At 38.9% G+C, this 24612-nt stretch overlaps 1 protein-coding gene across 2 annotated transcripts in view; it reads right to left on the bottom strand.

The window, feature by feature from the left end:
• Positions 1–4623: 4623 nt before the first annotated feature.
• Positions 4624–24612, bottom strand: part of CCDC83 (coiled-coil domain containing 83) — a 50362-nt gene continuing 30373 nt past the window's right edge. For both annotated transcript variants that reach the window (XM_045815589.2, XM_045815590.2), the window contains 6 exons: positions 19538–19629; positions 16997–17065; positions 11842–11963; positions 8241–8317; positions 7547–7725; positions 4624–4838 (listed from right to left, as the gene is read on the bottom strand). In XM_045815589.2, coding sequence (XP_045671545.2) covers positions 4677–4838; positions 7547–7725; positions 8241–8317; positions 11842–11963; positions 16997–17065; positions 19538–19629 — 701 coding nt within the window. In that variant the 3' untranslated portion in view covers positions 4624–4676. The remainder of the gene's footprint in view (positions 4839–7546; positions 7726–8240; positions 8318–11841; positions 11964–16996; positions 17066–19537; positions 19630–24612) is intronic.

The raw sequence follows: 24612 nt of genomic DNA, 5'->3' as shown, positions 1-24612 counted from the left end.
AATCTCATGGTCTGAACTTTCCAAGAGTGAGAGAAAAACAATGTCAGTTTCTGCTGACCTACTGAAACCAGTGGGTTGTCACATAGCCTCTGTTTGTTGGTTTACTGGAAGCTTCTTGATTTGTCCCAGTGGAAAGGCAGTAAGTTTCTTTTTTTTTCCTATCTGAGAAAAGTAAAGATAAATCTTATCTATAAAAAGTTTACTTTTCTTTCTTAAAAAGAAAATTGACAGATCCACTCCATGTTGTTACTAACTTTTCCAAGGACATATCTGTTTCTGTTGACCTCTGAAAGACCCCCCAACAAAGTCTTCTGCCTTCCCGTCAGGAAACACTCTCGCTGCTGTTCACACCACAAGACGTAAGCATGGCCTTTCCACACTGTCACTTTATGGAATTGATTGGAAGATAGGTATTTGGGCAACATTTTGGGGGGTAACTTTTTTAAGTATAAAATATATCAGTCAAGTATACAAATCTTAAGTGTCCTCCTTAATGTTTATGAAGTGAACCATCCAAGTTAACTGCCTCTCAGATAAAGATTACCAGAAAACTCCTTCACGTACGATCCTAATCATTTGCTACTACAAAAGTAACCACTATTCTGACTTCTGTCATTAACGTTAGTATGTCTGTCCTCTTTTGTGTAAATGGAATCGTGCCATATGTGCTCTTTTGTGACTGCCTTGTTTCACTCGACCTTATGTGTATAAGATTGAGCTATGTAGCTATATTTGGCACTCATTTATTCTTTTTCATTGCTGTATAGTATTCCATTGTGAGACTCTATATAGATTGAAATATGTATCACTATTTATACATTCTACTATTGACAGTCATTAGGGTTGTTTCAAATTTTGACTACCGTCAGTAAAGCTGCTAGGGATATTGTTGTTGTGTCTTCAGGTAAACATAAGCACACATTTTTATTCCATATTAAGCCAAGAGTGGAGCTGCTGGATCATGACATATATATATGCTCAGCTTTAATAGATACTGCCAAACATATTCCAAAGTGTTTATGCCCATTTGTGATCCCACCAACAATTATATGGGAGTTCAAGTTGCTCCATATCCTTGTCAATATTTGCTGTTTGTAACTTTTAATTTTAGCCATTCTGATGCATGTGTAGTTGCATCTCATGGTTTTAATTTGCCTTTCCCTAATGAGTAATAATATCACTCTTTTTATGCTTATTAATCATTAGGATATACTCTTTTGTGACGTGCCTATTCAAATCTTTTGCTCATTTTTCCCTAAAATAGTTGTCTTTCTTCCTATTGATTTGTAAAAGTTCTTTTATATATTTTAGATATTTCTTTGTTAGATATATGTGTAGAAAATATATTCTCCCTGGATGTGGCTTGCCTTTTGACTCTTAATGAAGTCTTTTAATGAAAAGAGACTATACTTTTCATGAAATTCAATTTATCAGTTTATGATTAGTTATTTTTGTGGCATTTTCCCCCTCCCCCCAGGGAGTAGGTGACTCAGGGAGCAGTAGATTTGGGGGAGGGGGCATGTGGAGCACAGCCAAATCCACATTTACCCACCTACCAGAAGTAGATGTCAATTCAAGCATAGGCTTTGAGAATCTATTGCGTATGTTACGGGGAACACAAAGATATTCTCTTATATTTCCTACTTGAAGCTTTATTGTTTTACCTTGCATATTTAGGTCTCTGATCCACTTGGAACTGATTTTGTGTATGGTATGATATAGGTGTCAAGGTTCATTTTTTTCCCTATGTAGATATACAGTTGACTCAGCATCATTTTTTTTTATTGACCCCCCCCCAATTATAATGGCATGTTTGTCAGAAATTAAGTGATTTTGTGGGTTGGTTTCTGGATTCTTCATTCTGTCCATTGGACATTTTCTTTATCCTTGGGCCAAAACCACACTGTCTTAAATATTTAAAGTCTTGCAATTTGGTAATAAGTTCTCCAATTCTGTTGTTTTTCTTCAAGATTGTCTTAGCTATCATAGGTCTTTTGCCTAGGTTGTAGATTTCCATAATAATGTTAGAGATATTAATTTCTATGAACAAAAACCTGATGGATTTTTTATTGAGATTGCACTGAATCTACAGATATAGGAAGAACTAACATCTTAACTCCTTTGAATCTTCCAATCCATGATGATGGTGTATGTCTCTATTCCCCATTTATTTAAGTCTTTTTTCTCTCAACAATGTTTTACAGTCTTCAGTATAGAAGTCTTGCTCGTATTTCATTAGACAGTATTTCTTGATTTTGATATTTTTGGTGTTATTATAAACAATTTAAAATTTTCCCAATTGTTTGCTGCTAGTACAAAGAAATACAATGGACCTTTGTTGACCTGTACCCTGTGACTTTGCTAAATTCACTTATAAATTCTATTAGTTTGTAGATTACTTTGGATTACCTACGTACAGAAACTTGACATCTGTAAGTAGGAGAGTTTGCTTCTTCCTTTCTAATCTCTATCCTTTTAATTTCTTTTTCTTGCCTTTACGGAACTGGCTACAACCTCAAGTTGTATTAAATACTCAAGTTCCATTAAATACTGTTGAATAGAAGTATGATAGTGAACATATGTGTCTTGTCCCTGACCTCAGTGGGAAAAGGTTAATATTTCACTATTAGGTGCAATGTTAGCTATAGTTTTTTAATGATATTCCTTGTTTGCTAAGAGCTTTATCATACTATTATGAATTTTTATCACACTATTGAATTTTATCGAATGCTGCATCTATTGAGATGATCGTTTGAGTTACCTATGTTCCGTTCATTCTATCCTTGATTTTTAAATTTTGAGATATAAATTCACATGCAATTGTAATGGGCATTAAGGAGGGTATGTGTTGTGATGAGCACTGGGTGTTATATGCAACTGATGGATCACTGAATACTACATCTGAAACTAATGATATGTTGGCTAATTGAATTTAAATTAAAAAAGATAATATGAACAGATAGCATGTACTCTTTATCCAATTTCCCTCAATAATGTCATTTTTCAAAATTATAGTATAATATCACAAGCAGGATATTGACATTGATTTAATCCACTGGTTCTGTTTGTGTTTCCACTCTGATTTCTGAATGTTAAACCAACCTTGCATTCTTTAAGAAATAGGTATAACTGGATGCAATAAGCTAATATTTTGTGAGGGATTTTGCATCTGTATTCACACGAGATATTGGCCTGTAATTCTCTTTTCTTGTAATGACTTGACAGGTTTTGGTGTTAGGATTATATTGGTCTCAATGAATGATTTGGAAGTGTTGTTTTTTTTTTTTCTCTGTTCTCTGAGTTTATGTATGTTTGCTATTATATCTTTTTTTTTTTTTTAAATCTTTGGAGAAATTCACCAGTAAAGCAAGCCATGTTGGTTTGAAATTTTCCTTGTGGGAAAATTTTAAGTACAGATTAGAACTTTTTTTATAGATTGGGTACTATTCAGAATTTTAGTTTCCTCCTGAAAGAAATGTTTTTCAAGAAATGTTTCCATTTCATCAAAGTTGTCAACTCTATTTAGAAAGTTCTTTTCCTTTAATTTCCTCTTATATTTTTCATAATGTTCGTAAAATCTGTAGTGATATTTCCTTTTTCATTTGCTTTTTGTTTTCTTTTTTGATTAGTCTTACTAGGGGTTATCAACTTTGACCCTTCAAACTGGCTTTTAGCTTTGTTGATTTTCTCTTTATCTTTGGCCTTATATTTAAAAGATGTTCCTTGTAGAAAGCATTATAAGTAAATGTAGCTTTAAAATGGAAGGTTCATGTCAAATTCAGCTACAGTCATAGTCCTTGGCTTGTGGCGCTCATAAGAGGGAAGTGGTAATGGTCTTGAACAGGGACTCAGCAGTTTAGATTTCTTTTTTTTTTTTTTTTAAGATTTATTTATGTATTTGAGAGAGAGAGAGGGTGTGGGCACAGATGGAGAGAGAGAATCAATCCCAAGCAGACTCCCTGCTAAGCCTGGAACCCGACACATGGCTTCATGTGGGGCTTGACATGGGGCTGGACATGGCACTCCACATGGGGCTCCACATGGGGCTCAATTGCAGGACCCTGAGATCATGACCTGAGCCAAAATCATGAGTCTGCTGCTTAACCAACTGAACCACCCAGGTACCCCCAGCAGTTTAGACTTAAAAGAGCTGAGAGGAGAGGGATCTCACTCTTGGTGGAGTATTTTTATATAATAAATACCACCCTCAAATTCATTTGTTTCTAAAGTGTTTTATATTTATTATAAATAGTGTTAGATTAAAGAAGAATAGGCTTGAACTGTGGACTGGCTGTCTGTCATTGAGCACTCTCAGAAGCAAAGCGGTGTAGTCAGTGCTATACAAGTTTCTGAATTGGTCTTAGAAAACTTCTAACTGAAATAACAGATCAAGCAGAAGATTTTAAGTGATAAGGAAACTCAGAAACCGTCTTGGGCCCATTATCATTTTTCTGAATACTTGGACATGGAAATATAAAGTGTACTTGCATTTTTGTCATGCAGGTAAATGAACAGCTGAAGACTTGGAACTTTGATATTAAATGTCATTATGACCTTTAGAAATAACAACTGGTTTAAAAACGGACCAAAGTGTAAATAAAATAGGCAAGTAATACACTTCAGTTCCCAATGAAAATTTATTAGGAAAAGTTATTTTTACTTTGCAGCGTTTGGTCTTAGAGAAAAGACTTCATCATTTTATATGTGATGCGGCTTTCTGGGATCCTGACATCTTCATAGCATTTGACTGGAATTTCTTTCTCTTGAAAATGAATGGGCATTTTCTTGCTCTCCACACTCATGAGCTTCACTTGCAGGGGACCCAGGTTTACATAATCCTATGGTGAATAGACACAGAAGAGAATAGGAGAGGTTATCCAACAAGTTACCTGTCTTAATAGTTAGGTTTCCTTTATTATAGTTGGCCTTTATCTGACAGATTTCATTGCTCTCTTAATTGCCCGAGAAACATGTGAAATATGAGAGCCACTGTAAACAGAAAACTGCTCAATAAGCTTATATACCCAGTGGGGCATGGTAGGTAAGATCTCCCAAAGAGCAGGCAGCAAGGCGGACGGGCTTGTCTTTCGGAAAGTTGAGTGGGGGGCATCAATTAGAGTAGGGAGATACATTTTCTCAAAGTCTTTAATTGGTAGAAGAAAGTGTTGGCTGTATATATGTAGCCCTCTGCTGGCCAGGATATGCCCACAGCAGAGTTTTCTATATTATTCAAGAACAATGGGAAGGATTTGTAAGCATCACTTTGACTATAAATATTCTAATATTAGGCAAATTCTCCATGAATTTTTCACCTTTCACAGGACCACTAGCTACTGTATAGGTAAAACTGACTATATTCTGCCAGATTAACTATAGTTTAAGATATCAGCAAATGGAATTAGAAATCTAATTTCCATGAAATCTCAGCCAACCCAATACTGGGTTGAAACAGCTCAGGCCCTACCCAGCATGCCTCCTTCTTAGAAGCCTCCTCAAGCCATAACTCTGTCTTCCAGCAAATCTTTCCTGAGTGCCCACTTTGTACCAGGCCCTGTACCAAGTGCTGAGGTGCAATGATAAGGTCACAGGCTGACTGGTCAGGGAGACAGAGACAGGTGCTACCTTCCTTTTGTACAGCAATTAGTGATTTTCTAATCTGTCTTCTAGCATGTAAACAATTTGAGGGGAGGGCCTGCCATATAGGCATCTTTGAAACTTCATTTCTTCCTCTTCTCCCCATAAATTGCCAAACATCTAACAAGTACCTGGCATGTTGTGGGTTTTTCAAGAAACATTTATTAGAATTTAGGAAAATCACAGAATAAAAAAGGCATTGTTTTATTTCTCAAAAATGCATATTGTTGTATTTATTTTGTTTTAAAAATACGTAATTGTAGAGCTACAATAAATGTGAGATAGGAGAAAAACAAATTGATGGATGTCTCCAATATATTTCAGAGTCTGCTGAAGCTGTCATGACAAAATATCATAGACCGACTGGCTTACACAGCAGACATTTAGTTCTCACAGTCTGGAGACTGGGAAATTCAAGATAGGGTGCCAGCATGATTGAGTTCTGGTAAGAGTTCTCTTTCTGGCTTGTAGATGGCTGCCTTCTCACTGTGTCCTTACAAGGCAGAGCCCCTTCTCATAAGCCACAGTTCTATCAGATTGGGGCTCCATCTTTTTGACCTCATTTAACCTTATTTACCTCTGAAAGACCCTTTCTCCAGATTGGGTGTTGGGGCTTCAACCTATGAATTTGATGGGGGTGAGAATGGGGATGAGGATCCAATTCAGTCCATAGCACAGTGCCATTTCCACCATCAAAAACTTCCATGGAAAGTAGGAAGGTCTTTCATTTACCCAAATGGTATGTGATTTTGGAATTTTGTAGATAATTGTCCACTAGCCTGAGGTCATGAAAACATACCAGGTGTCATGGTTTCAAGACCCCCATAGGGGTGTTTGAATGCCATAGAGAGAACTTTAGTCTTTAAATTGTCACTTGCTATTAGCAGGACTGAGTTGTAGTTAGCTAAAATGGTTTTTGTTGATTTTTTTCAGTTTCTTCTGCTTTCATACAGCACTCTTTCTCCTACCAGACTTTAAGTTCTAGGAGAATTTTTAAAGTAATTGGTAGTACCAAGAAGGAAAATGGCAAGGGGTGGACGTGGGAGTAATTGGAATGTACCAAAAAGATTTTAAAATTAAAAAGCTTTCATACTCCAGTTTTCACCTAATATGGTATATGTGGCAGTTTGTATTTTCCAAAGACGGCCACACTAATAGATATCCTGTCCCACATGCTTTTCTTACAATGTGATGCTCCTTCCTCTTTCCAGATGCAGGAGCTACATTCCCTCCCCTTGGGTGGAACTTTGTAACTACATCAACCAATAGGATATGATGGAAGTGATGGTGTATGATTTCCAAATCTAAGTCATACAAAATATTGCAGCTTTCACCTCAGTCTCTGGTATTGCTTGTTCTGGGAGAAGGCAGACACCAGAACAGAGACAGTAAAGGCACCTCGTGGAGAAGCCCATGTGAAGAACAGAGGCTCCCTGCTTAGCCAGCATTAACTTGCCAGCCATATGAGTGAGCCACCTTGGAAGTGGATCCTCCTGCCCCAATCAAGCCTTCAGATGACTATTGCCCCCACTGACATATGACTGCAACTGCCTGAGGGCCCAAGTGAGAACTGTCCATTGGAGCCCTTCCCAAATTCCTAACTAACAGAAGCCATGAAAGAGAATAAATGACAATTGTTATAAGCCACTGAGTTTGGAGGTAATTTGTTATATAGCATTATATAACTTACATGGTAGACTAGGAATGGAACTCTGTTAATGAATATATGTAGCAAATTGCACAAGGATAGAGGTGAAAATTCTATCTAATGAGAGATGTGAATGGTGGACAAATTTTACTAATAAGTGCAAATAGAAGTTTTCAATATCCATGTGTTAGGTTAATTTTCTCCATTAATTAATTAAACAACATTCTCTTAGTACACAAGTTTTTTTTTTTTCATGAATCTTACCTTGAAATCCTGCTCATCCTCATATAGTAAGTATTTCATATCAGAGGCCCCAAACTCTATACATGAGCTGTTTTCTTCATCTGTCTTCAGGTGCTTGGCATATCCAATACCATCCTCATGACTAAGATATAAAGCACTGCTCTCCACTGATGAGCTCATGATGTCTCTACCTTTTACTTCTGCAGGTTGCAATTTTAGGATGAATACAAAGAAATTGGTTATTTTGGGATAGATAAAAATGAAAATACAGTGCATACTTTGTCACACTTTCAATTTGAAAGAGCTTTGAGAAATGTAGAATCTATGTATTAAGGTGAGAGTGAGGCCCATGTTCAGAATCTCTGTTTAAGTTGTATTCCCTTCTGTTAGCTGATAGGTTTTGATAATCATATGGTAGCTTATGTGTGTGTTGGTATTTTGGTTGGTTGACTAAACTGGAACCAAAAACACACCACGGTAGACAGCACCTCATCCCTCTTCCCCAGTATTTATGTAATTCACTGTGAAACATGGAGACTTTAATTTGAAAACAGGACTAGAGAAAGCTGCAAGAAGGGAAATATGGAGAAGCTGGCATGTATCTATATATATTCCCTGAATAGCTCTTGAGTATGAGGTACCTGTCTATAATAGATGCTCAATAAGTATTCGTTAATTTTTTTTAAACCCTATCACCATTACAATAAAATGATACCTTCATATATTTCTGGCAGCTCCGTAGGTGCTTTGGGTGGTGCCGTCAGTCCAGCAGCTTGAGTAAGATATAGTTGCCTAAAAAGAACAAATGAGAAAAGCAGTCTGTCAGTCGACAAATATGATACCATCTGCTCACTGGTGTCTATCTCTCTGGTAGGTGTTGGAGACACCTAGGTGGAAAATGAGGCATAGTTTCTACCTTTGAGGAGCATGAGGCCCAGTGGGGTGGCAGACAGGCTTTCAGTATTTTAGGGTGATGGTCTCTACCCTGATGGGTGAGTGGGGGAGTGTGAGAAATGCTGTGGGACAGAGAGAAGCAGCACCCGATTGAGCTTTAGGAGGGAAAGGCAGGTTTCTAGGAGGCCATGGTACCTGAGCTGAGTCCTGAAGATCCACGGGCTGTTTGCCAGGGAAGGGCTTGGGGTGAGGAAGGGCATTGTGTGATGAGGGAATAACATACTTAATGTCCTGGGAATGAAAGTGAGCATGACACACACACCAACCTGAATGGTTTTAAAATGAAGAGAAAAAGAGAAAGACGGTGGGCAGCAGGAATCCCAGAAATCCCACACAGAAAGTGAGCATGACACACACACCAACCTGAATGGTTTTAAAATGAAGAGAAAAAGAGAAAGACGGTGGGCAGCAGGAATCCCAGATGACATGGAGGTTCTGGCTGTCACTGAGCAGCAGGTTTTGGTCACATGCCTGGGGACGTGTACATCTGCCAACGCAGCTCTCTATGCATGTGTGTAAGCCTGTGCTCTGCTTTTCAGCACCCACTGAGCTTTCAACCAGAACATATGATGTCTGCAAAGCCCCCTGTAGCTTTTCCATGAAGTCCGCCTGAAGACAGCATGAATCAGACTCCGCAGACATTCAAACCACCCCCATGCTCAGCAGCTCAGCAATTGGAGCAAAGCCCCTGGATTACAGGTTGCTAATTATTTAAGGAACATGGGTAAATTGTTACTGAAAGTGCTCAAGTCTCCAGCAAATCATGTAACTGCACACAGTATTTATGTTTGTAAAAGCTTCTTAATTCAACTCAGTAAAGGTCACGCTCACACGTAGCTCTGGTCTGCAGGTGGACATGCCTGAGGTCTTAGAATTCTCTTCTGTCTTCCTTTTTCCATTTTGAATCATTGTGATCTTGCTAAATGTCATAAACTTCATGAATCTGGATTCTCTCTTAACCATTAATTTATTGTCACTTTTGTACAGCCATAAGGGAACAACACTTAATGATATAGAAAATACTTAAAGTATGTTGTTATATGAAGTTAGTGTTAGATTTGTAGATGTTGGTCCACTTAGCCTCAGTTCTGTGGTGCTGGGGTCCCTAGGAAGTCACCTCTGGTGGACATTCACCTCATCTCATGTTTCTAACAGATAGTACGACATTCTATGTGAGCTGTGAAGGGAAAAGTCTGGGGTGCATTGGATGGGAAAGGTAGTAACTCTATTAGCTAAAATACCCCATTCTTCAGCCAAGTAGGAAAACAACTTTTTATATGTCCTTCAGGCACAGTTTGTGTCTATTTCACACCCCCCTTCTACAAGACTGAGTTCTCAACGGAAAGGTGAAAAGAGAAGTTGCCATAGATAGTCAATACATATTCTATTTCTTTGACTTGAAAGTGGCTTCTAGTAAAAGCTCCGAATACACTCAAAGTTACCCTTCTGGAGAAGTAGTCTAACAGATAATTGAGGGTTTACCCATTTCCGTTCCTTTATGCAGATCTTTCTAAAATTTCCTAAACACCTGCCTCCAGGAATTTATAATCTAGTAAGGAAGCAGACATTAAATAAGTAGTCACACAAGTGTGATAAATGCTGTCATGAAGGAAAAGATTAGGGCGCTGTGGAAGCATGTACCGGGGCTCCTAACCTGGTTCTCATACACGGCACCCACGCTTTCTTTTGGCTTGGTCAGATTTTGAACTCATCTCTCCTGACTAAACACTCAGGTCTCTCACTAAAGAAAACCAACCCACAAGGCACTGACGAACACTGTCGGTTTTACTGGAGATTTTTGTGGGACTAGGGGTTAAATTGGATGGGATTAAGTTGCACATGACACAGCAAACAACTTCATGAAAATCTCCATTAAAAGTTTCTCGTCTCCCTGCCCCTCACTGCCAAGCTCTCTCTGGCCAGGGAAAGAATTCCCCTTTGTATAAGTAGCCATTCACGTCCGTGGCGGCACCAATCAGATACAGCAGACGGAGCCGAGACCAAAGCAGCAAGTGGGGTTGGCAGTTTGGAGGGTGGCTCCTTCCTAAGGCTGGGCCTGTTCAGAAGCGAAGGAAAGACGACAGCGGAGGCAGGTGGAGCCCTGGTTGTGAGCCACAGCGCCAGCAGCGGCTGCGGAGATCAGACCTGCCGGCTGAGTAGGGGGCGGGGGCGGCGGCAGCAGGAGGCACAGGAGCACCCCCAGGACTCCTCCAGGGCATCAGCTCAAGTGACTGGGAATTCAGGAGTCCAGTAAACAGCCAGTTCCTTCAGGCGGACTGCCCGCCGCATCTGCACTGCTGTCTGCCTCTCCAGGGCAGCACGCGGGCGTTATGCAAGGGAGCAGGGGCCCCTTACCTAGCCCGCCCTGCCGGCCTTTCGGCCTGTAACGTAACTGCACTATTCGCTTAGCCCAGCAAACGAAAACCCCACAACTTACCTGGAGCCACCCTTCTTGGAACACATCAGCAAGTTTGTAAACAAAAAATACTCTATTATGTCACAGTTATTTTTCCATGCCACGCAAGCGACAGGAACTACTCGGGTAGGAACTTTGTTATGGCCCTTTCACCACGTTGAATTTCTTGGCTTTCACTCCTAGATCGAGACATTTGTCTCCCATCTTCCACATGTACACCCTGCATTAGTGTAATTTGTTTCCCCTCTCTTCCTAAACACGCTACTATTGGGGTTATTTCTTCTCTCTGACGACTTGCCCAAATTATCATCACCACTTTGAATTTTAATTCCATATTCCCGGGCCCTAGTTTTCCTATAGGCTGGTGTTTTAAGAATTCTTTTGTCAGGTCAGAAAAAGAGAGAACCTAAAATACACATTTGGTTTCTCTTGTGCAGGAGTAAATGTGACTTGGAATGCCAGGCTATTTTCTCTGCCTGGAAGGTAGTTTGACTCTTCCACTATCAAAGGAAACAATGTTACTGTCCACAAGGTCACTGGAAGCCCAGAAGACCTCCAGGAAGCTACCACAAAGCTGATCACTTCCTCTTTTAGGCTAACTCCATACCTCATCCGTCTTCTGCTGCACTGGTATGCTTTTATTTTTATGCCTATTTTCCCTGCTGACCTGGAGGTTTTTGAAGATCAGCAGTTGTGATGTTCCTCTTAAGTGTTTGCTAGTAAGACTACAGTGCTTGTTGGAAAAGCAAGCCAAAGTTTGCACTGTACCAACGGTCTATTGTAATAATCTTACACCTTCACCCTGGCCATTTTGTGTGTTCCTTTCTTTGCAACTAATGCCATCCAGCTAGAGCATTAAAAAATTAAAACATCTTTTTAAAAATAACAACTTTTTACAGATACAAATATTTACCAACTACTTTCTAGATACGCTAATGAATTTCACCTGGGTATTTTGAGATCCACAAGTCTACAGTTGAATAGTTGATCAATAAGCACCAAATTTTCTTCTTCCAGTTCATGAATAGTATTTTCCAATTCTTCAACTTCCTTCCTGTGATTTGCAATCTGTTCTCAGAAGAAGAGAATGGATGGATGTTTGTCCTTGTTGACTTAGTTCTATCTAGTCTTCTGTAAGAAATTCAACTCCTAAAGTCCATTTGCCTGAGGGGAAGATCTATCCTGTATTATTTATTACTGGGTTTGCTTTGTCCTTCCTCTCTAAGAAGGAATAGGTGGATCTCTTTTCCAGATTGTTTGCGAACTTGTTTGCATGGTTAGGCAGTTGTTAGTGAATGTTAGTGAATGTTCAATAACATCCCTGGACTTACCTATCTGCTGAAGGTAGAGATGCACATGAAAATAAGAATAATTAACGTATCGATGTGGTTAAATGGGGAAGATGGTGATAAAAACAAAAAGCAGCCTGATCAAACCATAATGGAAGTTGCTCAGGTACTGTGGGAAGTTCACCCTCGGTCTGGTGTAGGGTGCAAGGGAGAGTTAATAGAGGAGGTAACATCTAATCTGGATTTTGAAGACCAAGTTGGGCTTCTCCAGGCAACAAAAGAGGGTACACTCTAGGCAGAAGGAACCACATGTTAGGCACAATTATTTTGGTGTGGATAGATACAAAGTGGAAGTGGGGAGAAGTAGGAGAGAAACTAGACAATTAGGGAAATCATGCTAAAGGGTCTGGTTTTTATTTTGCAGGTGATGGAAGGTCATTGATAGACATAGCAGGTTTGACGTTTACTAAAGAAATATGGCTAACTTAATTAAATATGAACAAAATTTGTTTGCTTCTATTGATGGAATTCCCATTAGTCCTTAATTTTGGAAATTTTGTCTAAAAAAGGCTTGGGTAGTGGGAAAGATATATGGGATGTTACCAGACAGAACTCCCGACTCACCTCTCTGCCCACCTCAGATAGCATGAACGCTACCGGTGCTGCGTCAAGAGGTGCTCATGGGAGAGAGGGCAGGACGATAGGAGAATTAGAAGAAGAGTATAGAAGGGGGGCACCTGGGTGGCTCAGTTGGTTAAGCATCTGACTCTTGATTTCAGCTCAGATCATGATCTCAGGGTCATGAGATGGAGCCCCATGTCTGCTCTGGGCTCAGCAGGGAGTCTTCTTGAGATTCTTTCTCTCCCTCTCCATCTGTCCCTCTCCCTGCACATACTCTCTTTCTCTCTCTTTCTCTAAAATAAATGAATCTTAAAAAAAAAAAGATTATAAAAGAGAAAGTGATAGGCCGACAAGAATAATAGAGATAAACGGGGAAAAGTAAGCAACTCAAGGGAATATGATGAAACAAAAAAGGTTCAAGGGTTTAGATTCAGTATCTCTTGCTAGGCATTGTCAAGAATGTAGCTGAGATGAGTACTTAGATAACATTTTTTATCTGGACTTGAAATTTATTTATTATATTTTGGAATCTGGAAACATTCCACATATTACCACATACATATGTCTATCACATAAGTCATCTATTAAATGCCTGAATTCCTACTATGGTCAAGGTTCCATGTGAGACATAGGAGGATACAAAAGTGAGTAAGGCATGGAAAGAATTTCTCTCAAAGAGGTTTACAATCCAGTGAACAAATACACAAATGATTGTAACATAAAACAATACTAGTGCCATAGAAAAGGCTGAAATATTGCTGGTGGCCTGGAGTTCAAAAGAAAAGCATGTATTATTTACCTGCCTTAAACTATTTAGCAAACCATTTAAGTCCATAATACTAAATTAGAAAGCAAGGGGTTGGTGCTTTAGCATTTCGTGTGTTGGGAGATAATCAGCTTGATTACAGGCTTGAATGCCTTAAGGAAAAGTTAATAATTTTCAAATGTCAAAGGATGAGAAAGAAATTATATTTAGAGGTTGTAAACAGAAGGAATTGATAGAACATTTGGAAATGTTTGACCTGAGGCCTCGGCATGCTTGGGAGGCAGCAACCACAGTGCTTGGTCTCCTTCCGAAGCTGGGAATGAAAACGGCCCTTTTGAGGAGTTAAGTCCAATCTTTCAAGCTAAAGATATCTTGTGGTATCACTTACCCCTTTGGACACCTAACTAAGATTCTCAACAATTACTGTCTCCTTTCCAGCCTTTCAAAATATTAGGAAAATGAAAACTAGTTCCTTTTTATAGCCATATAAATACCTTTAGATGTCTAGGGTAAGAAAGTAAAAAGGAGGAAGTAGAAGACTGCTGTTCCCTCCCCATCCTTGCTTCTCCCCAGATACCCAAGAAATGTACTTAAGAAATTGGAAAAGAGAATTTAGTTTAAACTATTATAAGTCAGAGACCTAGGATTCTGAATTAAATGTGTGCTCTTGAAACTTTCCCCTGCAAGATCCAAGTTAGCGTCATGCCTCCTCACGCTTGAAACTCTGATTGCTAACCTCTCTAGATCCCTTTGCTTGGTTTTATTGGCTTTCTATTTGTTGAGTGAGTCTAAGTCACTTGGAAATTTCAGTTTTCTTCATTTCCTGAATAAGCATGCTAAATAAAACCAGATAATGGAAGTCATGCATAGGACGTTTCATATCCTTCCCACAGATCTAAGTTTTTGGTTATTGTCGAAAGATAGTTAAATGCAGAAATACTTTCAGGAGTTCCATGATTGAATATCCCTTGTTACTCATTCTAAACCTTCCTCAAAGAAATTAATTGACATACATTATTCCATTTCCAGGCAATTTTCAATTCTTATGGTAATACTTATAACCAGAGATGGTTTTAATTAATTTTGTGAGTAAATTTAATAATGTTAAAATAAATATTTATTGAAATAAGGAAAAATTAAATCTATTAAATTTCCTTAAAGTTATTTGTCCTTTATTACTAAGCTCTTTTTGCTCATGATTTAATTAAACTTGACATTTTTTTCTTGTCTTTTATTTCTACTGAATCATGAGAAGTAAAAAATAAAATGAAACAAAATGTAATTTGTAGCTTTAGTAGGAAGGACCAAGACACCAAAAGAGCCTTTCTTATCAGTCAGATATAAATTTTTACAGTTATTTTCTCTGAACCTAATATCTATGACATCTTATAAGACTTAAGATTTGAATTGTTAAATTATTATAGTTAAGATTATGCTGTTGTATTCAATAAAAGTATCAAAATTAAACTCCTCCCTAATAGTCTTTAACTGTTAAGCTCACCTTGAGTTTTCTAAACCAATATTCATTTCTTAAAACTAGGGATTCATCTGGATTCGTTTTGGAAGTAGTTCCTATTCACCATGACTTTATAGGGGCAACTTAAAGATAATTGTTGATAATCATAGAAAGCACATTAATTTTTAAACTCCCTGTTTCCTAGACTCATCAACTCTATTCAGCCAAATAGGGGGCAAGGAAGAGAGAAGAGAAGGTGACAGTGACATTTTTACTTCAGGTATCTGAGCAGATGGTGAAAAAGGAGATGCGAGAAGTGAAAATTTAATGAGAAATTTAATGAACTCTGCTTTAGGTATGTTGAGTGCCTTTGGGACATCCATGTGGAAATATTTGGCAGGCAAATAAAAATATATGTCTCGAGCCAAGAACACACATGTTAGTGCTGAATAAGTACATTTGAGAAGTTATATGTATAAACTTGCTAACAAGAGCTGTGTGTAGTTCAAGTGAATTCTTTCAAAGGATAGTGGGTTTTCTTTCATAGATGGTATCTGAGCACAGGTTGGGTGACTACTTGTCTGGATATAAAGGGAATTTCAAAGTAGTGAGTTTTGCACATCTTCTGTAGTATCCTTGTAACATCTAGACCAAAGACTACCTACCTGTTTTATCCAATAACACGCTCTCACATCTTCACCCAAGATCTAAGCCATGTACGTGATTCATCTCTCCAATGAACATATCTATGCTCATGGACATTCTTCCATTCAATAACTATTTAGTGAACATAGATTATTTATTAGTTCTCACAGACATGTAGTTGAAAAGGCATAGCCTGCTCTGTGCAATGACGAGACAGATGCATAAACAGCCAATTTCAACATATTTTAACAAGAGTTAGGAAACAAGAGAGCACTGAGGAAAAAGTACTTAAGACTTTCTGGGGGAAATACAAAATGATTCAGAAAGAAATTAAGCATCAAAGTCTGTGCCTAAAGGACAGATGGGAGTTTTCCAGGTAGATGAGTGTGAGGAGGTAAGGCAGAGGGTCTAGTCTGTACAATGTAAGGGAAACAGGATAGTGCCTCGTAACAAAGAAGGTCTAGAAGTCCTCCCATGACCACATTCAGCGAGAGCAGTATTGCACCGCTGGTGTAGGGAGACAGGTGAAGCTGAGTCTAAGGCAGCACACCGGGCCCACTAGTTCCTGCATATTCTCCAGAACCAGGTGTGAAGAGAGCCTGACGATCAAGCTAGGATAGAATGTAGATACTGCAGTGGGCAGGGACATCTTGACCATTGGCAAATGGCTGTAACTGTGGGTTTGCTGTTGGCTGCAACACGATGTCCAAAAGGCCAGAGCAGTCCATTCAGAGGTCACCAGTGCAGGAACAGACGAAAGCACATCCTATACAGATGAAAGGTAGAGGGAGCAAAGATCCAAAGGAAACCCACAGATCTGAGCCTTCTTCAATAACATGCCCCACAAGAGGGCATGTAAGCCCTACCTCCCTATATAACAGGGTCTGTCTTGGAGAAGAGCAGGGGGAAATAAGGAAATCTAAATGACTGAACATTTATGCAAAGGAGACTATGTCATCCCAAAGAGGCAATTTAAAAACAGCAGAGAATGAGGTTAGAATGATCCTTTAGCCTTCCTCTCACCACCCAGAAGGAAGTAGTGTCTTGAGGAAGACCAGATCAATTTTAGGGCATAAAGAAGCTTCATACATTTGAGTATATTACATGAATGAGGATGCCAAAAATGATTCCTGGTTGTTATTGAAATTATTGATGGCATTCATTGAGTAATGGCTTATAATAAGATTAGGATTTCACTTAAACTTTACTTTATCTCAGCTAGTCACAATTCTATGCTTTTCCCATGCCTTCAGCTCATAAATAAAAGTCCTTTCCAATTCAAAAAAATAAGAAAAAAGAAATTGTTTTTTAAAATTCCACCTACCTCTCTTTTCAGCCAGTCATTCTCCCAGATCTCTCGGTAGCCGCCCTTGTCAATGAACCGTATGGCATTCTAAAAGAAAGTTTCTGTAGTAAGGAAGACTTGCAACATGGCGATTCACAATCAACTATCTGATCATTTTACATTACGTTTCGCAATTACTTTGGAAACATATCTAAGAACTTTTGCTTCAGTTATTCTTTACTCTCATATTATTTTTTTGCTGATTCACACTGCCTAATACAGGTGATTTAGAGAACTGGACAATAGTTATCCATCCAATTTGACTTCCATTGTGACTGAATCTGATCGCCATGGTGAAGTCAATCATTAAGTGATCTGCTCCATAATTAAGGTTGCTGAACTGCAGGGATCAAATATTTTTCAAGGTTTCGGTCATGGACATAATCCAACATAGAGAAAAAGCATGAATAGCTTCGTTTTTAATTTGGAAGACTTCTGCATGTCAATAATAACAATATGCGTATTTACAAACTTAATAGCAAATAGTTTCAGGGTAGCTAGACAGTCTCCTGGAGAAAGGCATTTTAGATGAAGAAAATAGGAAAACCATTACTTCATCAGTAGGTTCATAAAATGTACATTCATTTCCAATTCTTGTTTGTTTATAGTTTTCCCCAAAGGAACTTTATAATGGATGAAAGATCGTTATTTGTCTGTGAGGTGCTTTTCTATGGATACCACGTTACAAATTCCACATTCAGTAACTAAAGGGCACAACTGAAGAGAAATTAAGAAAAATCTTATAGATCATAAAGACAGACAGAAATAACTTAAAAATATGTAAAGAATAAATTTATCTAAGTCTTTAGAGTTGGAAGATTTGCAATAATTTTTTTCCCTTCAAATCATACTAACTAAACTAAGGGTGCACCTACATTGCCTAGGAACCAGAAACTTTTATATTCCCGCTGCAACTGATAACTCTGACGTGTCCTGGGACACAGAATTTCATTTGAACAAAGGCAGGACATATCTCATAACTGAAGTTGGCTAATGGCTTAATTCACTAACAATGGAGCAGGGGTTTTCAACTTTGGCCCCATGTTAGAATCTCCTGGACGCTTTGACAAATCCAGAAACCGAGGCGACATCGCAGGCCAATTACACAAGCATCTCTGAGGCACCAAAGGAGTTCACAAAATTTCTCAGGACACTCCAGTATACAGCCCAGGTTGCACAACAGCGGATTAGCAGAAGCCAAAGGTATGCTCAAATAGCCAGATAAACGGGAAAATTCATTCACGTGTGTGAGCGTTAGGCATTATGTAGATTAAGATCAAGGATCTGAAGGAGACATCTGGAATCGAATCTCAATTCTGCCGCTTGCTCTGGGAAAATCACAAAAATTTCTCTGTGCCTCAGTTTTCTCATTAGCAAGTCCTTGCCTTATAGGATTGTTGAGAGACATAAATGTAATATGCTCGGAACAGTATCTGGAACAGTCTTTATTATATATTGAGTACATATGTTTGAAATATATTTGATCTACAGATGCATTTTTAATCATCTTAACTACGTTCAGATCATTTTATTGTTGACTTCACCATTTAGTCGTATTCAGTCACAAAGGGGCCAAATTTTATGGGCAGATAAACTATTGGTTAGTTCTCCATAATCCTCTATATATGTATGAATCAGTAAAAATCGTGCAGTAGGATAGTACCTGAAAGAACAACTGAACAAACTGGAATTCCGTGAAGAACTACCAGATGTTTGTGATTCTGTAGAAGAGATATTCTAGATGAAGAGACAGTCCCGGTAGGGGCCTCACTAACTGAGGAGATAGTCTGGGGACAGGGGAAGGAGAGTAAAGACAAAGGGATTAGAAAACATATAATGTTGGAAATTATATCTCAAACTTTTTTAAAAAAGATTTTATTTATTTGTCAGTGAGAGAGCACAAGCAGAGGGGAGCAGCAGGCAGAGGGAGAAGCAGGCTCCCGCTGAGCAAGGAGCCTTATGCGGAGCTCGATCCCAGGATCCTGGGATCCTGACCTGAGCTGAAGGCAGATGCTTAACCAACTGAGCCACCCAGGCTTTCCTCAATCATTTTTCATATCCCAGATTTTTAAAGCTCCGGCAATGTAAAGTGTACTCTCTTAGGTTTGGATATATATAACAGTAGTTTTTAGACAAATCATATTTCATTCTATAATGCATCCAAAACTTTTATTTAATAATTTGGTGTAGTCATTGTTATTACATAAAAATAACTGAATGATAAGTTACTGAGCTCTTGTTCCTTATGAGGCACTATGCTACTTAATTCATCTCATTTAATCCCCATACTATTCTTTAATTTAAAGGTAAATATCATTATTGCCCCTCTTTTTTAAATTAGAAAACTGAAGCCCAGAAAAGTCAAGTAACAAATTTAGTTTATATTCCCAGGAAGTGGTAGAACCGTGATTTAAACTTAACTGCTGAACTTCAGAACGCACGTTCTTAATCAATATAACATACCACGGGAAACAATAAGGGAACAACTTTTGTTTTGTTTTTAAGAAAACTGAAATATACCTTTGTGGCCCATTCCTTCTTTTGATCCAGTTGCAACAAAGTTTCTCTGATTATTCTCTTTCTAGCATCTTCCAGAGTGACTTTATACTGTTCTTTAAAAACAAAATTAGAAAATTTAACAAAGCTAATCCTAGGTAAAACTATGCTGTTCGTAAATTTTATCTTCCATGATCCTTCCTCTCCTTTCTACATATTTCCCCCCCAAATTTTCAGGGTACATTTTTACTGAAGCATCTAGTACCACCAATTAGAAGAAATGCACCAATAATTTACTAACACCTTAATGTGAATTAGCTTAAGATGATAGCTCTCCTAGGAATATTTGTATTTTCAAGGGATTGTCTCTCCAAAGGGAAAATTCCCAATACTTCAAGGCAGCCATCCACCTTGCACATCACACACTTGTGATTCCACAACAGAAATATAAAGAATATTTGATTATCTGCATGAGAAGCATCCCGTACCTACGACTCCCATCTAACTAAATTTCCGGTATTCTTGACCTGCGTTTCCTTGGGCAGGAAAGACAGAGTGAGAAGAGGAGAGAGGTGTGAAGGGGCCATGAAAGTCAGCCCCTGGTTCTGAGTTGGGCTCAGAGCAAGAAAGGAGGACAGATATGAAGAAGTGCAGAATTCTTCATTCTCTCCAGCTTTTCTTATGTCATAGTCAGGATTGAGAGAGCAAAGGATCATAAAATTTTAGGCCTTGAAAGATGCTTAGTGATCAGACCATCAACACCTCTGTTTAAGGAAAAATGAGGTATAGTGACATGAAGTCTGCTGTAGAGAGTGGAGAGGAAGAAAATTAGTCTAATTTGACACCTGGTGAATAAGAAAATGTAAGTCTTCATTATTCCAACCCACACATGCTCATCTATACAAACTGTAGTCTTCTTATTCCCATTCAGAGTCATCTCTTGAATATTTTAATCATTCCAATCTCATTTCTGATAGAATTTGTTTCAATTCAGGACCTAGTCCACTAGACTAAGGCTGGATGTTTGGAACTTTTACAAACCAACAAAACATAACAGGCAATCTAAAAGTTGCAATGGCTCAGGAGTTGAAAAATAATGGATTTCCATTCTTAGCATCTGAAAGAAACCATCAACCTGGAGCTTGATAAGATTAAATATTAATTCTTTGCTGCAAATCATAAAAAAATAGATGATCAAATATGCTCTGACCAAAGTTATAGCTCTCTCTATTGCCATATTAACACTGACAAAGCAATAAAAATACCCAACTTGTTCCAAGTTCCATATAAAATTCTATGGACTGTTTCTCTTCTGAAAAGCAGAGTAACCACAAGGGAGAATGTAAAAATCTCATTGCTATCTTTTGTGATTCACATGCTCCTTTGAGAAACAACTGTTAACCATGCATTCATGAATACAGCCAAAGAAGCTGGGAGTATGAAATGTCTCCTTCTCATAGAAGTTGGAGACATTGCTAGTGGGGGCATGGGAGACTCTGGCTTTGTGCCTTTAAGCTCTTGGCTGCTCAGACCCCTGTCTAATGTGGCCACCTCTCAGAGGCTGATGGCAAAGCCACACTGGCTGAAGCTTGCTTTGCCTTGTTCTGCCTTCCCTGCTGTGTCTGGCTCTGTGTTGCTTTGCTCCCCCACAGTTTCCTGGGAGTCTGTTGCCCACTTTTCACACGCTTGTCACTGTCACACAACCTTACTGACCCTCTCCAGTGGGGAGGGTGATGGTAGCCTCTCTTGTGAGTTCTCTTGGAGATCACCAAGGGACTCCTATTAATGGATGAAGAAATTGGTGTTCAGAGAAGTAATGTCGCTTTTTTGTAAGTGCATTTGAACCCAAATCTTCTAACTCACTACGAGTGACAAAGAAATTTTAGAGATTCCTGTTCTCTGTGCCTGGTGAAGGACAAAAGTAAAAATGCTCTGTGACCCTGACATCTATGACTTATAATAACCCCACACTTTCTGTATTTCTGGGCCTCACTAAGGTCCCCTTTCCTTTTATTGAGAGATAAAGTTGTGTCCTGGATAGATTAGTGACTGTGTTTCCTATATCCACTATCCCAACATCTCCCAGCCAAAGTTCAGGGAAGCAGCTCTAGGTGCTTCCTGCCCCTTCCCCCCAGAGCTCAGGGATGGTCCTGAATAAGGCAGGGTTGGATAGCTGACCACAGAATGGCCGACTGATGACCCATGAGGAGGCATGGACAAAGGTCTTTGCTCATCTTCTTTAGGTAGGTGATGATACCAGCTCTTCAGAATCTGGGCTGGAGAAAACTGCAAGAACTGGTCTGTGGGAAGCAAGAAGAGAATGGGGACAGGACAGAGCAAACCAGAGGCACCATGAAGGGGACACAGGCCGTGAAAGATAATGTAGAGAGGAGCCATCTCTAGGGCCACCGCTGATCTGATGGGCTTCTGTTTCCATCTTCAACAAACATGACCATGGGACATCAAGCAAACTTAGTTTTATCTATTCCCTTTAAAATTCATACTGGGAGGCTAGTAACTCTCTCAACAAGATATATAGCAAATTTCTTACTTTTCTCATCTTTTGGGATAATAAGAGGACCTCCAATCAGTAATTAGTGTATCCAGTCTTTTGTAATAGTTAAAATTTTAAACTCCATTCAAAGCTATGACTATTCCCTTCCCAGCTTGAACGTACAACTATTTCCTCTGATTTGAGTTTCTATGCCTTCTCCCTCAGGGTTGAAGAGAAGCATGGAAAGGGACAAAAAACCTCTCACTTGACAGATATTATCTCAATATGTGCACTCTAATGTGGCACTTTCTGGTTCTAGCTGGCACTTACGGTTGATTCCTTTTTCTATGGGGGTATTTTATAGGTTCTTCAAAGGACCACCCTCCCCATTGCTAGTTATTTCACCTGTGTTTCCTTGACACAGGGGATGTACTGTCCTTGAGGCTGGCTAACAACCTTTCTTTTGGCCTCTGGCTCTCTATCTCTTCCTCCCTCCCATATATGCAGGCTCCTATTTCTGGGTTAGGACACCATCACTGAGATCTAACAGGACTGCGTACTAGCTCTCTCTCATAGCAGATTCAGAGGAAACACTTTCATGCTTTGCCATGACAAACTCTGAGAGTGCAGCCTGCTGCAGACTGATTATTTGTTCCCCCTCCCCAATGAATGTGCTGAAATGTAGTCCCCAGTGTGATGGTATTTGGAGATAGGGTCTTTGGGAGGTCATTAGGTCAAGAGAGGGGAACCCTCATGATTGGGATTAGTGCCCTTATAAAAGAGACTCCAGAGAGCTCCCTTGTCCCTTCCACCAAAGATGGCTGTCTATGGACCAGGAAGTGGGTTTTCACCAGACACCAAATCTGCTGGCATTTGTCTTGAACTTCCCAGCCTGAAGAACCATGAAAAATAAATTTCTGTTGTTTATAAGTCACCCATTTAATGTATCTTGTTATAGTACCTGAAAGGACTAAGACACAGGCCTTGCTCAGGACAACAGCCACTTCACCTTTGCTCTGCTGTCAGAATGATTAGTCAGTCCCTTATCCCCTAGATTTCTCAGGGGTGGGTCATAAATTAGACCTCCATGTCTCCCAAACTGCAGAGGACACATACTGAACAATTTGAGGAACTTCCTTAAAGATTCTCCATCTTGATTTGAGGTGATGGAAGAATTCCCCTTCACCTGCCCCTTTGTGGGACAGCATAAGACTTAGAGCACACCAAGATCTCTTTCTAAACACTGTTCCCTAATACCCAACAATCTTTTCTTGACCTATTTGACTTCTTTTATAGACTGGGATTCCATTTTCTGCCTCATCTGCATGGCGGTATCTCAGTTTACTCTGAAATGTGGAGTCTGTTATTTTGCCACCCCAGCTCAAATGAGACTAAAAAAGTTTTACTTTAACATGCTGTTTCAGGAACCATCCTTTCCTTAAAATACTTGCTCCTTGCCAGTAAACCAGTCTAACTACCACAAACTCCATGATCATGGGTGTGGGAGGAACATTCTAGAGAGATCATAGAAGAAAGGAGGAGGTGGGGAAAAAAGGGCAACATAATAGTAAGGCTTCAGATAAATCGATTTAAGTGTCCTGCTCATATCCACTGTCCAATTACTGGCCTCCAAAGTATTTTAATAGTCCCCAAGCAGAGTTGCTGCTGCTACCTGCATGGTTAGGAGAAATGCCTAAAACTAATGACAGATAAGAAAGGCCCATAGCAACTATTTCCCTATGACACTTAAAGTCAGCTACAGACTCAGGTTTAACCAGCAAGTAATTCAATGTATAAATGTTAATACCACCATCCCAAAGCCGGATACACAGCATGGCAATTTTCAACTTAAAGAAATCATCCAAATTTCTGATCAAAATAATGGGTTAATAAGTTTATCTGAGAAGATGACTCTTCCTAATTTAAAAATATAAAGAACTGTTGCGGGGGGGGGGAGCTTTAAAAATTTTAAACATACCAGAACAGTAACTATTCTAAAAGTATAGTACTGGTGCACAAATACATAGATCAGTGGAACAGAAGAGAAAGTATAGGGAGAGACCCAAATACACATGGGAAATGAAGGTATGGTAAAGCCCCCATCTCAAATCAGTAGGGTTAAAATGAATTATTTGATACATGATGTTAGGACAACTGGAAAACCATCCTTCCTAGGGATACACAAAAATGAAATTATATAAATACAAGTATATTCATTGCAGTAAAAGGAGATATTTAAGAATATTCATTGCAGCATTATTTGTAATAGTAAAATATAGGAAACAACCTAAATGCTTATGGGTAGGGAACTTGTAAAAAAAATCACAATACAACAAAACAAAGTAGCCATGGAATGAAGAATGAAGAAGTACTAATATGTACTGATCTATAAGAATATCCATATTGTTACATGAAAAAGCAAGTACAAAATTATATTTGGAGCATGCTTTATACATATTGATATAAAATATTTCTGACGAAGGTTACACAAGACTTTGATAATAGTAGTTTTATCTAGACAGAGGATCTGAGTGGCTGGGGGATAGACAGGGGTAAGAAGGTCTCCTCTGGCTTTTTAAAAAAGATTTATTTATTTATTTATTTA

Source organism: Ursus americanus, chromosome 16 (assembly GCF_024610735.1).
Source record: "Ursus americanus isolate L20-20 chromosome 16, mUrsAme1.1.p, whole genome shotgun sequence".
NCBI lineage: Eukaryota > Metazoa > Chordata > Mammalia > Carnivora > Ursidae > Ursus > Ursus americanus.
This window is presented reverse-complemented; position numbering and strand designations above follow the sequence as displayed.